Genomic DNA, 16,494 nt, shown 5'->3' with positions numbered 1-16,494 from the left:
AAAGAAAAAGATCTGAAAGCAAGCTTTACTTCCCTGTGGATCAGTGAGAGACTGACCTCATGTGGTGTAAAACCAAAGTTACTGTGGGAAGTACAAGGATAAAATTGAATAAAGCAAGCATCTTTGAAAATTTAATTTTTCTCATGCTTTTTTTTTTTTTTTTTTTTTTTTTTTTTTTTTTGGGATGTTGCTCTACTTAAAAAATTTTAGTCTGGATAGTTTGTAGTCTGATTGCTAGTAAGAAGTTGAGCAGTGTCCATATTCCCAAAGACATTTTTGTGTCCCAAAAGGGGTGCTCTAACAAGCTGACCCCAAGACAGTGGTCTATGAGCTGTGGCCCAATTATCCTTACTGCTGCCTGTACACGATTTTAATTGAAATGAGTAGGAGTTTTCCTGTGAGCAAGTAACTGAGTAATCCGTCTTGGTTTCCAAGCCCATTCTGGCACTTCCCCAGCAACATGCTCATTGTGCTTTCAGAACTCTGCTCTCTAAAATGAACACAGTGGTTAGGAAAATTGTAAAGTGGCACCATGCAGAATAGGCAGGGTGTTCCTGGTCTGTGTATGTTTTACATGCATGAATGATATTAACAGTGGAGACTTCTGAGTCAATTCCATTGGCCTGACTCATCAATATATGTGGAAGGATCTAAGTTTAGAGATAACAAAAGGAGGTTTTATTATTTGAAAATTCTGCTTCTTAAACAGCACACATTTAGTTTCAAAGGATTTAGGGGATATTGTGACTTAGAGACTCTCACAGAAAAAAGAAAATAACAAAAAAAAAAAAAAAAAGGTTAAAAATCCTTTGGGAAATTCAGATCAACTTTAGAAAATCTGTCCCTATTCTGTAAAGACTTCTCTATATGCTTAATTTTGTTCTGTTCTTTATGTTGACTTAAATATCTGAAATAACAAAGACCTTTCATATTTTCTACAAGTGCTCTGAGTACATCTTCTTCCTGATGACAAACCTTCCATTTTCTTCTTTACAGATCCTCTTGGAACCAGGGGTGATACAGGATGTCCTAGCAGCTGGGAGTCATTTGCAGCTGCTGGAGCTTCTCAGTTTATGTTCTCACTATCTCATTGAGGTGAGGCTTTTTTTGGCCTGATCAGCTGTTTCTTTTTGGTGCACTTTTGTTTCAAGCCTAATTTCAGTAGGAGACTATTAGTGCAATACCTGGTGGAATCTAAATGGCAAAAACCGGATTTCAGGAGATTTGAATGTTGAGTGTAATTTGGGTTGGTAGATGCGTTATCCCTGCATCCATTTTGTCCATTTCATTCCTGAAAACAAGAATGATCTGCTAATTAAATCAACATATGGAAGTTTGAATTTCCCCTTTACCAGGGAATTTGCTTTCTTCTACCTCAGTGTACCAAATGTGAAGATATTTCTCTATTGGGATCATGAGTATTGTGACAAATTCAGATGTGTAATCCACAGCAGGATATTGATGTGTATTCTAGTGCACTACAACCTCTCACTGAAGGAATAGGGCTTATTATAAGGGTACCTCATTCTCAATAGGCCTTATGCCCTTAATGCTGATGTCTTTATCAAACAAAAAATTTGAGTTGCAGTAAAGGGGTTTTTCTGTGCTTGGCTTGTATAGGAAATGTCTTCTGATGGTAGCAAGAACACAGCTTTGACGAGTATCTGTGAAAAGTCTTCTAGAAATAAAATGGCAATAGCAGTTCTACAGAACAGTTTCCTCCTCTTGGTAACTTGTCAGCACTGTTTCTGAAATGGGATGTGTTAACTGCACCTGGGCATCCCTTGAGCATGGAGATGCACATCAGCACAGTGCTCTCAGTATGCACTTGTCTTCCAACAGCGTAACTGCCTCTGAACAGTTGGAGAGTGCTTGGTAGCACGCTGAGCTACTGAGTACCAGGGGCATTCAGGATCTCCTGTTAAGAACTTCAGGATGTACTTGAAGGCTTTGTGTATTACAGAGAAGGAATCTGTTCTTTGAGTGTAAACCTTAGGAAACCCTTCAAAATGTATGTTCAGATAATAAAGTGGTATTAATTTGTGCATTATAAATTGATTAGAAAGTTAAAGGAGCTGACAGAGTACTGCAATTGGTATTTTTTTTTTTTTTAGGAATGAAAGAAGAGATTTGATTTTTCTGAGAAAAACAGAAATGGATTGTGATGGGAAATATAGTTGGTTTGAGAAATAAGAATTGTGAGATACCAAATAAGCCACAAAACCATTTGACCAACTAATTGTCAGGCAGGCGTGGGAAGGGGTTACTGTAATGAGAAAGATCTAAATCTAACATTGGTAGTTATATACCATGTATTTAATGGTCCTCAAACAAAGCAGTCAGTGTGAGTATGTCTTTGATGCTTATGTGGCTCTTACTTTGTCCGAAATTGAACTAAAGAGACTATTACAGCAAAGAAGCTACAGAAAATATTGAAGAGTAGGGGAAAGTGTTTGTTGTGCTCATCGAGTGGGGATATGAGAGGATGTAGTAAGAGAGCATGAATATACTCAACATAAATCCTTGTGCTTTTTCTATTACCTGTGTTGAGTAGCCTCTGATATTTGTAGCTTTTTGCTTAGCACCATCTTAATACTTACAATCCCAAGGCCATTGCAGGGGAAAGACAGTCAACTACAGTTAGCAGTGCTTTGAATCTTGTCCTTAATATGCAAGCTACAGTCAATTATTTAGGAATAGATTGCAAATGAATTTAAAAATAAATCAACCCCAAAATCACACCAGCCCCATAAAAAACCTAACACATTGGAGTTAGAAAATATTTCTTCCAAATTACTCTGTAATTAACAGACCAGTAAAAATTCTCTGGACATGATAGTCAGAGAAAACTTTATGTTGGAAAAGCCCTTTAAGATGAAGTCCAACCGCAAAATAACTTGCAAAACAATCAGAGGCATTTTGATTCCTCTCCACCTAATGCTTTTCCTGTTGATCTCATGAGTTTGGATGCATGCATTTCGTCTCATGCATATGTTTATTTGCATATTTTTTCTCATTCTACAACTTACAAGATTACCGTATCTTTCATGAGTCATAGAAACCACAGCTCTGTGGCCTACAGTTGCTGTAGGATGTGTGAAAGATGTGAAAAAGCACTGTTGTGCCCTGAATAGTGTGCCAGGGTAGGACAACTGGAGCTACACTGTTGTAAAAACTAAGAGGAGGTGGGATCCAGTGTCCAGATTTACAGTAGTGGAGGTAGGGAATAAGGTAGTGGATGAAGGGTAGGGGGAAAAAGGAGGAGAATGTGTGTTGGAAGACAGAGAGCAGTGCTAGTTCTGTAAACTATTTTTGAATCAGGGTCTAATCGTAAAGGTCTGGAATCTGCATGCACATCTGCGGGGTGGCTGTAGCTTATATCATGTTGGAATTTAGGCTGTATTTTACTCTTTTTACAGTATTTTTTTACCAAGTGCACCTCAGCAAGGCATACCTGTAAAAAGGTTTGCAGTGTAAATAGAGCACATTAACAATTTACCTGACTTGTTTGTTTTATATGGTTGCAGTCCATGCAAGTAATCAGCCCTGAGTAGTTGCTGTAACTCTTTTTAACAGAGGTCAACAAGGTGACATCTTTCAGGTCCAAACTAATTAAATCAAATATCTATGTTCCACATATTATTCTGTGACTTTAAAAAATAGCTCTTGCCTCATTTTAGTACTATCTGCAAATAAAATCCAAGTAGTTAAAGAGGGCTTCCTTAAAACCACTTATCCTCTCTGGAGCTGGTAACTGGGATGTCTTGTCACCTCACATGCTGTGATACAGATGCTGGAAAGGGAGCAGTGCTTGGCCTTGCTCTTCTCTCTGATCAGTGAGTGTGCCAGAATCCTTCATTTACAGTACTACTGAATTGCTTTCATGCTGTTTTGGTTGTTCAGATATCTTGAACTTAGCTTAGTTTAGATAGTTTCCTTTTAAATTTAGGAAGTCTAGCTGTCATTTATTGTTGTGTAATGATGACACAGAGTTTTAACTTGTTAGGATTGTCTTTAACTGTTTTGATTAGAACAAGCTTTTCCTGTATGAGTGCTACTCTTATTGTTAGCACTTGTTCCAGCTCTTCTCTAGATGTTCCAGCCTGACAGTTCATTGGAACTGGATTGAACAGTTTCATCTCTTTTTGATACTTTTGTCTGGGACCTGTAAGAATTCCCTGCATTTCAATAAGGATGGGGTTTTTTTGCTACAAATGCAGTTGGCATTGCCTAATCATGTGTCTGTTTCAAGGCACATTGGTAGCCTATGAGATTCCAAAGAATACTGTATGATCTGATTCATCTAAGATGATTGCTGAATTGTCTGATTGTCAAGAGTTATTTGTAGTTCACTAGGAACAGAATAATTTCTAGCCCATGCTTTTATATTGACTGGTCTTTAAAGAATTTCCTCTTGGTTGTCACAGAATAAACAAAATGTTGTTTTGACTGTGACAGATCCTCTTTCTTATTGACTAAACAGCTTAGAGGACTTCAATTTTTTTTACGAATTTCAAAAAAAATTCTGTAACAAATTGTTTTAATTGCATTTATGACAACTTTTTAAAGAGTTCACAATCAAGGGAAAGACAGGAAAAAGGAGAGGAACATTTTCTCCCTACCCTTAATTAGGTAATGCAGGGGAGGTTTCTGACAACACTGCTAGTTTATTAAATGCGTTTTATCAGCTACAAACTTCTAAATATCAAGTGTTTTGTAGCATCTAATGTTGATTCAATATTTTAATTTGAAAAGTTATGCTCATTTTATATTGATAATTTAATAGTTTTTATTTTAAAATTGTGGTAAATCATATTTTCTTTATTTGCAAACAAGAGAAATACCCAAGTATTCCTTACTTTAGGTCTTAATTCCAGCTTTGTGTAGTGCAGACTTCTCCCCCCATATCAGCATTGTCATACCTTGAATTACGATTATTCCACAACCTCTGCTGTTTGGGGGTTTTGTTTCTAGCTTCATTTATAGAAGGGGACTCTTTTGAAGCATGCTGATGTATTTTATTTGAGATACATACATATTCATGAATCTCTCATGTCATCTGCATAATTCTCAGGTACATTAAACATTGAAACAAGGCTTGTAAGCGCACACATCTGTCTCAGGCTGAAGAAACGGTAAGGCAATGCAATTTTTCTTAACTGCTACAGAGGTGTGGGAGAGCTAAAGGCTTGAACTTTGTGTACCTTCAGTGGCACTGAGGTCTCTGATCACTCAAACAGCATTTCCTTGCAGCATGCACATCCAGTTCTCTCAGGTTCTTGTTTCCCAAGTTCCTCCTCCAGCTCAGATTGATTGTCAGTTTTGGCTGAGGTTTTCAAAGGAGGCTAATGCAGAGAGCTGCAGCCAATAGGCAAACTTTGAAATATAACAGAAATGGGTTGTCTGAATATCTCCTTTCCCTTTTAGAAGTGGACCATATTTGTCCTATGTCATAAGCAAGAGATAGCTAGTTAAAGGCATTAAATGTGGTGGACATCTGAAAATGGACTTTTTAAAATGGAACTGTAGAGAACATGGTATTAGGTAGTGTGTTTGTGATGACCTGTTTTGCACTTTAAAGCTTGTGAATGTTTTTCTGAAGGTTACATGACAACTTTATTCTTATGCAAGAGAATAAATGTGTTAAAACATTTATTCAGAACATAAAAATGTTTGTTTCATGAGTATGTCTGAGTTACATAACTGGTTGTAGATCTAAGAAGTTTTGTCTTTTTCCTCAACTGTTTGTGTATTCAGTACAAGACAGCCACAAACTGCAAATTATTTCAACAATCAAAGAGTTTTAATAAGAAGGGAATGCTATTGAGAATATAAGTTTCTAATGGATTTTCCTTCTACTGATCAACATCAGCTCAGTATTGTGTGGGTAGTAATTGTTTATTAAAGCAGAGGTTGATTTCCACTGGTATTCAGGGATCTGGGTTATTGAACTGTCCATAATTGAAATCTTAAAGCTAAGTGATTTTTCTGTTTATTCTGAAGTGCAGTATTTTTTTTTTTTTTCCAGTGGAGTTCTAGGTACATTCTGAATTACATTCAAGATATGACAGTTGTGGGTGAGGAGTTTAGAAGCTGCAGAGCAGTCCAAAGCAAAGCACTAATTTCTGAGAGGCAGGACATGGCATGACTTTTAGATAGCATTTATCCCTTTAATTTTCTGCTGCCAGTTAAGACACCTTTTGTGAAGAACAAATTAAGTTTACACACTAGACAGAGTCTGGGACATTGTTTATGTTATTTGTATTGGTTGGATGGTGGCATAGTTTCAGTACAGACTTACTTGAAGTGATTGTCCTTGTACTTAATGCTGGAAATTATTTCTTATTCTCACAGTTCCTAGGAGAAGCAGTTATAGTAGACATGAGCAGTGAGGATCCTGATTGCCACTGAAGTTACTCTGACTTGTAAAAATTTTTCTTGGGATCCTAAATGTTTCTGTGTCAAGTGAACTTGAAAGTTTGACGCCAATTTTCCCATTGATTTTAAGTGCATTAGGTTTCCTGTTAAATAGTAAATGTACCAGATTACTTTTTAGAAACTTCATTACATTAAATGGAACTCTGCTACAGGTATATCTGCTTACTTGCTACTGATGTCAGTCATACCATCTTTAAAGACTGCTAATTTAAGCTAAAAAGAAAAGAACATTTTAGGTGAGTGACTAAAATAAGCCTGAGCACAGCATTGTACAACAGCAGTCAACTGGAATTTTCTTGGAACTGCCTCTGTACTGTCCTGCTCTGGATTCTTGTATAAAAAAGCAGATAGTGAGGAGGATCAGACCTGAAATACAAAAATAAGATTAATCAACTCACAAATCCTCCTGGAATAATTGATGGTAATGATTGAAACAGGCAAATTGTCTTGGGTAGAGGAATTTGATTTTTAACCTTCTACTGTAATGGTCAATTTAGGCTTAAAAACCCATTTTTTTCCTGGTGTACAAATGCCTAATGATCTAAATATTTTCTTCTTCTAATTTTAAACTATTTGAATTTGTTGTAGATTGAAATATGTTACTGTTTTAAATGGAAGAAGCTACAAATAAATTTGTGTGTGGAATTAAAAGGAGGAGTGTGCATGGTTTATATATGTGGGTAGGCCAGAGCTTTTCAAAGCTATTTATTTTTCTTAGACCCAACTTCTCCATTTGGAACAGTGCCAATGACAATCCCAACTTTCACTAAGATAAACTCCTTCAGAGATGAATTAATTTGTACACCAGAGATTGAGAGCATCACCTTTGTATTGCTGGAAGCCCCAGACCAGTTGGGATTTTAGCTCCTGGGTTTTTCATATAGAGCGAATTAAACTGCTGGAAAGAAAATCTAAAGGTCATCTAGCAACCAAGGCTTGCTTTTTTTAACTAATACTGAGTTTTTAATCTAAGTACATGCATGCACACTCTGCACACTCCCCTCAATCCCCCAGAATTAGTCACCACCAGCAAGCTTAAGTCTACCAACTTTATCCTGTGGTGAAGTAACCTTCCCATGCTAAGAATACAAAGTAGACAAAAATAATGTCTCACATTTTTCTGTTTTTAAGTGTTACACAACCAGTTGTTGCTGTGCTAGCCTGCTATTTTTTGAAGGAGTAAGTTTTGTCAGCTGTTGTCATTGAGCTATTGATAGTCATTAGAAAAGTTCTTGGACAAAACTCAAAAATAACTCTGGGAATTTTTTTCTGTTATCTCTTTAATATACAGATACATTACAGAGATAATGATGTATATATATGGAATATGGTTGCACTAGTGAGGATTCCAACTTAAAATGGGACTTTGGGAAAAAAAAAGATGGTGTTTTTCTTCAATTTTTAGTTGATATCAGTGGGGAAAATGAAAATATACCAAAGTGACAATACCCTGTCACTTTGAATCCCATTCTTGCTGTAATCCACTTGCTGCTATTTATCTGCAGTGTGAATTGAAACTGATAATGAATGTGTAAAGAAATGATGCTGCAATATCTAGGTTAACCATTGCTGACAAGAGCAAAGCTCCCAGGCTGTCTAGGGTGTATGGATACACATAGCCAGTCCTCTGCAGCAAATTTCCAGGAGAGGTCACAAGTTGGGAAGAGGAAGTTTAGTGCTGTATCTGCCATCTCTTTCCAGATTCTGTTGGGAAGGGTGAGTGGCTTTGGTATGTGTTTTAAGTAGGAACAGGGAAACTGTATTGCTTCACAGTTTCCCTCCCTGCCCTTCTCATGTTGTCATTCTAGCCATTGTGGACTCTTTAGACGACCTTTCTGTCCATCAGTCCCTGAAAGATTTCTGCTTCTGGAACCTTTCCAGTATTTTTATAAAGCTGTAATCAGGGGCTGATGAATACCAGAATGCTTAATGTACAAAATTCTTCTTTGTTTTTATTACCATCTGATCAATACTGATGTTTGATGTTCTCCCTGTCCCTCCCAATCCCGAGTGTATCTTGCTTTAAATTCTCCTTACGAGTTGAGGCAGTTTGGATGCATGAGTCCCTAAAATGGAAGTATTTGTAACTGAGTAGAGCAGATATCTTTATCTGCTTGTGTTCTCAGCGACATGTACACTTAGAAGTCTGGAGGAAAATTTTGTTTATTGCAAGAAATGACACCCAGAAGGCAGAATGGCTGAACTGGACTTGAAATGAGGCAGTCAGGGCCCTTCCTCCCCGGGCCTGGGCAGCAGGTGGCAGTGTGAGTCCATTAACAGTTTGAGCAGAGAAATTCAAGCTAAAATCAGAAAAAATGAAAAGAAAAATTATTTATTTTTACTCTGTATTAGTCTTCTGACCTAATCAGTAAAAAAGTCATTATTCACACAACACTGGACAATATGCATTGTAATTTTTAACAAATAATAGGAAACTGTTAATGTTTTCACAGGAAATACAGTTCTGTCTTGTGCAGCAATGGTCATTTATCACTGCACTTTGTGAAATCACTCATTTGTTCTAATTTGAATGTAAATGACTCTAAGGTTTTACAAATAAGGTGACAGGCTCACATAAATGTAATTGCAGGGTTCATCTCTCTCTTTTTATATATCACTCATTAAGTTATGAATTAAATACATCGTATTAAACCAGGGGCATGTCCAATGATGATATTGTAATGGCAAATTACTCTATGCTATTAGAGGTGTATTTTTTATTCATGGACATTAATTTGTCATTAAGCGGCATTAGTTTAGCACTTTTATGTGGAAGACGTGACCTGAAAGAGGAGACTTACAGCTCTAATGTGAAAGAAGAAGAATATAGGCAGCAGACATAGAGAGGGATTTTTACCTCCTGGAAAGAAGCAGAGGGAAATTTTTCTTAAATTTGCTTTCATCTAAAGCACTTTGAGTTGTGTTAAGCCATTTTAGCAAAGGTATTCCTGAAAAAAGAAAATCCTTTGATTATAAAGTATTTACAATATGGGGAAAAGCTAGAATGCTAAGTATGAAATGGTGACTATAAATCATTTGTAACCTATGAACCTGAAGAGAACACTGGGCTTGAAGTGAGTTACAATCTGATTTTATCTCAGAAGTATCAGTGTGGTAGAGAGTTAATTGTTCATCTTTTCTTTCCTCTATACTAGCTTACCCAAAATAGAACTGATTTTCTTCATTCCTCATTATGAAGTAAATATTTTTTACCTCTTGTCTACCTTGTATTTTTAGATACACTGGTATTATTTTCACGGGGGTCAAATTCTAAATGCAGTAGCAAAATTTTTCTTGAGAAAATGTATTATTTGATGGAATTTCAGGAGGCAACTTAACACCTGAAGTGTTAGACTAAGGAAAATAGTGGATGATTCAGTCTGCTCTGTCTTTAAAAGATGTCAAAAAGACCTTATATATTTTATGTTAATTTTTCTGTCAGTTTAATAGAAGAGACTTTCAAAACCTTGTTTATGTGATGATGAAGATGGACTAAAGTAACGAGGATCCAAGTTAATACATTCTCCAGTTATGCAGTATTTACATTTTAGTCTTTTTTATATCATCTCTTGCTAAAGGTTAAAGAAATATGGACTTGATACAAACCTATATATTTGGCAGTTGATACGCTGCCCCACCATTTTTTATGTTTTTCTGATGGCCTAATCGTTACTGTGTGATCCATCTACCTGAACTGCTTACAACATACTCAACTAATTGTGCTAGTTAAGAAGAAAGATTTGTGAGAAAAATTACCTAAGCCCAAATTACGTAAAAGTAGCTTCAGAAAAGGAAGTATTGCAGATTATCGTCTCTTTCTAACTACTGTTAAATACTGTTAAACCATTTTTGTTAATAGAGGAACGCAAAGAAAAAAAACAAGTTCCATATAAGGCTGTTGATGTTTTCCAGTAGATTTTGTAGCAGCAGTAAATGAAACAACATTTTAGCACATTCCATCACTTTTGGTTTTTTTTTTGCACAACTGCATGAGTAGAACTTATATTTCACTTCAGAATAGTGATGTAGACTAACTCTATTTAGAATAAAGACACTTCTTTCTGTCCAAGGTATTGAATAGGCCTTGAAACCAGAATTAATATAAATGTATACATGCTGTAATGACTTACTGAATCTTCAGCCAATATGTAATCAGAGCTTTGAAAGTTATAAATTGTCCTCATTCTTCTCAGTAATTCTAAAAATTAAAGATTCAAGCCTAAAGATTAGTAGCATCAACAACTTTATTAACCATCGATAAAGTCCTGCAACTGTGTTATTTCAAACATGAAAAACATTTCAAACATGAGAAATGCCTGTAACTTCATTCACCTGTTTTCTTGTGTAATATTTTCAAAACATCTGTTTATTAATTTGAAGGAAGTTGTTGCTAAAATTCCCATCTGTTTAAACAGTTTTACAGAATTTTTGATTTCTGTCACAGTGTGTCTAGCTGTATAGGCAGCATTAGATCTTAAACCAGGACTTTTATTTATAGTTCAGTAGGAACTGAACTGGTAACACGCGGAATTCTTCCTATGGTAATTTTTATGGGAGCTGTTGTGTTCTCTGGATTAGTGATATATTGGCTGAACTTGTCTTGTAAACACTTTGACCTTTGTTGTGGAAGTTTGCAAAGCTATATAGTGGACTTTTTTTCTAAATTCCATTTCAGTGTTTTCTCCTTGTTAATTGAAAGCATTATCTATTCTAATTATACATGTAAAGGGTCCTGAGTTTCCGTAGCATCTCAGCACACCTGATTATTGTGGGAAAGTATTATAGTAACCTCAGGTATGTTCATTGCCAGTGGTCACTAGGATTGGAAGTCCAACTGGCTTGATATGGCATGTTGTAGATCAGAGGCACAGGCCTACTGTCATACACCATGACCCAAATCAGTGTTTATATGTGTTTATATTTGGGTTTGCCTGCCTCTCAGTATTTTTACTCATTTGCAGCATTACCATCTTCATGGGGAACTGAAGTATGTGGGAAGTACATGTATGCAATGGTGATGTCCAGGACCCCTGAGACTGCTGTTGAAAGTTTACTGTAATCAAACACTTGAGATTATGTGACTATCCTAGGTACTATTGTGAGTCTTAACTTTCATGTATTCCTAATCAAGTTCTGGACTCACATAGCACCATTCAACCCTGGACCAAAACTTGAACAGGTTACAGAATTTCTTGAAAAGGAGCAAAACAAGTAGCAAAAAAGATCGGGGGTGTGTGGTGAATATTTTGAGGTGGGGGAAAACAAACAATATCAGGCATGTAACCTTTTATAAGCTGTTGGTAGGGTTTTGCTTATAAGTGTGATTGAAATCTTTGCAGTTTGAATGTTTTAGCAACATTTCTTACTGAAATTTGTGTTTGAAAAAGGACTAACTTCTATAACATTGCACCGAACAATCATTGGCTAAAAACTTTTTCAGTAAGCTGTAGTTAATTTTTGAAAGCAGTGACTGTTCTGCAGAAGTACATTCTTTTTGAAGCAACTGAGCTATGTTTCATCTTTAAATGAGATGTTCTGTGAAAGAGTTTCACAGAGTGAGTCAGGTTGATAAGTAACATGGTGAGTTGTCTGGTCCAACCTTCCTGCTCAAGCTGGGTCATCCTACAGCACAGAGCGCAGGATTGTGTCCAGATAGTTCTCAGATATTTCCAGTGAGGGAGACTCCACAACCTCTCTGAGCAATCTGTTCCAGTACTCAGTCACCTGCACAGTACAGACATTCTTCCTCATATTCAGGTGGAACTTCCTGTGTATCAGTTTGTGTCTGTTGCCTCTTGTCCTGTTGCTTGGCACCACCAGGAAGAGCCTGGCTCCATTCTCTTGGCACCATCCCTTCAGATATATTGTTGAGATCCCCTCTCAATCACCTCTTCTTGAGGCTGAACAGCCCCAGTTCCCTCAGCCTTTTCTCATAACAGAGATACTTCAGTCCACTAAACATCTTCATAGCCCTTTGCTGGATCCTCTCCAGGAGTTCCATGTCTCCCACTTCCTGAGGAGCCCAGGGCTGGACACAGCACTCCAGGTGTGGCCTCACCAGGGCTCAGTAGGGGGGTAGGATCACCTCCCTCGACCTGCTGGCAATGCTCTTCCTGATGTACCCCAGGACACCATTGTTCTTTTTGGCCACAAGGACACACTGCTGGCTCATGGACAGTTTGTTGTCCACCAGGACTCCCAGGTCCTTCTCCACAGAGGGTTGCTTCACTTGATTCTTTTAATGTTTAAGGAGAAATGCTGGAGAGGTGCCTTTCAAACTCTACAGGATTGAGATACGGGCATGTAGGAAATCAAACTGGATGTTGAGTCAAGGCCCGTTTTTTACATTTGGCCTTCACCCTTTCCAGGTTTTCTAGTTTTGAAAGTCAGATTTATAATAATTTCTGACTGAAAGAATGACAAGTAAATCCCTCATTAATAATGCTTAAAATAAGCTTAGCCTGGAAATAAAAAAGGAAGCTCTTCCAGATTTTTTTTTCATCCTTTTACTTTTCTGCTTATTTATAGCCTACCACTATTCCTTTTAATGCTGTTTATCTCCTGAAATCAGTTCTGATTGTTACATTGTAAACCTACTAATAACACAGCTCCTAGTTGTGGGGAAAAAGAGATGTTCTTTTCACTGCATAAATCTGGGGAAAGAGATTGTAGAGAGTTTTCTTTCAGTGGGCTATAATTCCTATACAATAGATGTTACAAACATTTGGCTAATATATTGAACCACATACGTAACTTAAAATTCTGTTAAAGTTGGTGAAAACAGGAATTATCCAACTACTAGAGCGCTGGATTAGGTTCCAGGCATTTGAGGTCTATTCTTTGTATATTCTGTATCATGGGAAATCTTTTAAATTATTCTTCTGCTTCTCCTTTTTTCCTCTGTAAAATGAGAACTTGTCTTGGTTTACTGCTATAAGCAACAAAAATAAAATTCTTAGTGATTTTTGAGCTGAGATCAGATATTGCAGGAGTATAGAGATACCTGAACAAATAACAGTTTTCCAAATAAAATGGAAATGTTGCCTTTTTATCATTCACATACTTACAGTCAGGTTCTTTTAACTGCTGAGCACTCTCATATCTTCCTGCAGCTGCAACAAGTCTCTTGCTTTTGAGAGGAATGAGAAACCATTATAACCCCAGCGGTCAAATTGCACAAATATTTCCTTCTTTAGCTGTACAGACAGTTGTCAAAAAAACTTGTTTTATTGCAGTCATTTTTTTAATGCAGAGCTGTAAAATGTACATAATCCCATGAAGCCAATGCAAACAGTCCTGTACTTTCTAGTTCCTTGTCCAGGGCAACTCATCCACCAGAAACTATTTTCTGAAAATTTAGTCAGAGCAATTTTTCCTTTCATATATTCTCTCCATGTTATAAATGTCTTTGCTCAAGATTAAATCCTCCAGGAGTCTTTCTTTTAAAAACTAAGCTGAGCACCTGAAGTCTTGCAAGGTTGGTTTTCCAACCTGTAGTTTTTAAGTATCCTTAAAGCTTGGACTTCAGAACTGGGACCAATAATTGAAGAGTAGATTTAAAATGCAATGTTGAAGCAGAAAGAGGGCTTGTTTCTTTTATTGGGCGATACTGGGTGTGCATTTTACAACATGAGCTTTTTTTTTTTTTTTTTGCTACAGCACTGTTCTGAGAACTGATGTTGCTATTTATGACTGTTTCTTAGTGCCTCCTGATGGCTTGTCAGTGTTCCAAATAGAGCCTGCTATATTTTCTATATTATGTTACTGGTTCCCAGATAGATATAGATGCACCCACACTTTTTATTTTCCCTTTTATTTTTTTCACTTAACCAGGAAAGCCTGACAATACTCATGCTGTCCTTGCAGAGTCTTCTGCAGATAAAATTTACCATTCTTTACTTCAATTAAACTGTTAACAGTATTGGATCAAAATTGATTCCTTGAGGATTTTTTTTCTATCAAAGTTATACTCATTATTGAGTTATCCTGCATTGGATTCAGCGTTTTGGTAGATAGAATATTGTATACTGCTTTAAAATTCTAAGGAAGTTTTGTTGCTTTGGGTTCTTTTGCAAACATTTCTGAGACTTGAATTTATCTGTGTTAAATAACGTGTTATTCCATGTATTTTAGGCAATTTGTTTCATTCTCTGATGTTACTGGATGACCAGCTCACTACAGCTACCCTTTTCCAATTCTTAATTTTTAGATGTGTCTATTACCTTTGTAATCCTTAAGCATTTGGTGACAGGCTGTTCCCTGAAACATGTTTTTAAGAAAAGTGGCCCCTTTCTAGGCTTAATACAGAGCACATGTATACATCAGTGAAATGTTCTGGAAATAAAATGTCATTAAAACATTATGAAACCGTTGTTTGAATCATATTATATATTCTTTGCATATAAGCATCCTTGTTCTTATTTATACTTAGAGAGTTCACATTAGTATATTGATAATCTTAAATAAGCTCCCTATTTTTTATTTAATGTAATGTCTTCAGTTGTGAATGTTGCCTTTGTTTTTTTAGTTAGTGACGATGATGAAGTGATCACTAATCAGTGATGAAGACTCATAAGTCTTTGTCATTTTTCACTCACATATATGCAGAATAGTTGGAGGAAAAATCACTCAGCCTCCTCCAGAAACCATGTCTTCTCTGAATTGTGATTCTAAGTCTCCTGCTATATTCCAGTACTGTTTACCTCTTGTAATCTCTGGGGTTCTTGTCTGGATCTGCTCTCTTGTTCTTTGGTCTAGGGTTTTTTCATGCTGCTGCATCTGAAAGTGACAGTGTCTTTTTCTGATCTGCTGGGTCTCCAAAGTAGATCCCAAGCAGCACAATAAAAACAGCCATTCAGCATTTGGGTTTTGTCATTGTGATTAGGCCCACTGTTCACAATGATGCAGACATAATCATGCTTAGCTTTGGAATGGGCAGTGCAGCTGTGATGAGATTTTGGACTGAAAAGTTCAAACAATTTGTTACTGAGTATATATAAATTATTTTCTTGAGGCTTTATGAGGTGTGTCAGTGGAAGTTGTTCACAGGGATGGCAACTCCTATGATCTGTTTCCATTCTTCTGGATATTTTTAATATGGAAGAGCAATGGTCTTTTCCTGTCAGGCTCATTCTTAATAATGTATAATACACTTTTAGGGATGTTTTCAAGGGATTTCAAGTGATTCATCTTGAAGCTGGAAAACTTCAGCTTGACTTATTAAATGTTGTCAAAATAACAAGTTATTGGAAAGGGAAACTGTCAGGTACACTAATACCGCTATTAACAGATATATCAGGAATGTTGATTTCAAATATTTTTTCCTTTCCCTCTGTCCTCCATGATGGTAATGGAGATATGAATTAAGAATAAAAATAACGTACTGTGAATTAGAAATAATTTTTCTTTTTCTATTTCCTATGTCTAAAAGTTTTCATACTTAATACTCATTTAAGATTTATTTTGGTTTTCAGTATATTAAGGAGAATTTACTTGCCTACTTTTCACAGAATAGAATCATAAAATCATTAAGGTTGGAAAATACCTCAAAGATTGAGTCTGACCTTTGACCAAATACCACCATGTCAATTAAACACCACACGAAGTGCCATGTCCAGTTGTTTCTTGAACAGTTCCAGAGATGATGATTCCACCACTTCCCTGGGCAACCTGTTCCAATGCTTAACCACCCTTTCAAAGAAAAAATTCTTCCAGGTGTCCAACCTGAACCTCTCCTGGTGCAGCTGGAGGAAATTTCCTCTTCTCCTGTCACTGGGAGAAGAGACCACCCCCACCTGGCTACACCCTCCTTTCAGGTGGTTGTAGAAAGTGATAAAGTCATCCTTGAGCCTCCTTTTCTCCAGGCTAAACACCTCCAGTTCTCTCAACCACTTCTCATATGAGTCACTCTCTAAACCCTTCACCAGCTCATTGCCCTTCTCTGGACTCTCTCCAGCCCATTCAATGTCCTCCTTGTGTGAGGAGCCCAGAACTGGTCACAGCACTCAAGTTGTGTCCTCACCAGTGGTGAGTACAGAGGGACAAGCAATGCCCATA

General features: G+C 36.8%; 1 protein-coding gene across 3 annotated transcripts in view; it reads left to right on the top strand.

Annotated features, from left to right (window-relative positions):
- KLHL32 (kelch like family member 32) overlaps positions 1–16,494 on the top strand; it is a 120,393-nt gene that overhangs the window by 56,059 nt on the left and 47,840 nt on the right. For all 3 annotated transcript variants that reach the window (XR_014589696.1, XR_014589697.1, XM_083858120.1), the window contains exon 5: positions 997–1,095. Coding sequence is in view for 1 of the 3 variants with exons in the window: in XM_083858120.1 (XP_083714246.1) it covers positions 997–1,095 (99 nt within the window). In the remaining 2 variants the exon portion in view is untranslated. The remainder of the gene's footprint in view (positions 1–996; positions 1,096–16,494) is intronic.

Source organism: Zosterops lateralis, assembly GCF_965231275.1.
Source record: "Zosterops lateralis genome assembly, chromosome: 3".
Taxonomy (NCBI): domain Eukaryota; kingdom Metazoa; phylum Chordata; class Aves; order Passeriformes; family Zosteropidae; genus Zosterops; species Zosterops lateralis.
The sequence above is the reverse complement of the archived record's forward strand: the minus strand, read 5'-3'. Positions and strand labels throughout refer to the sequence as shown.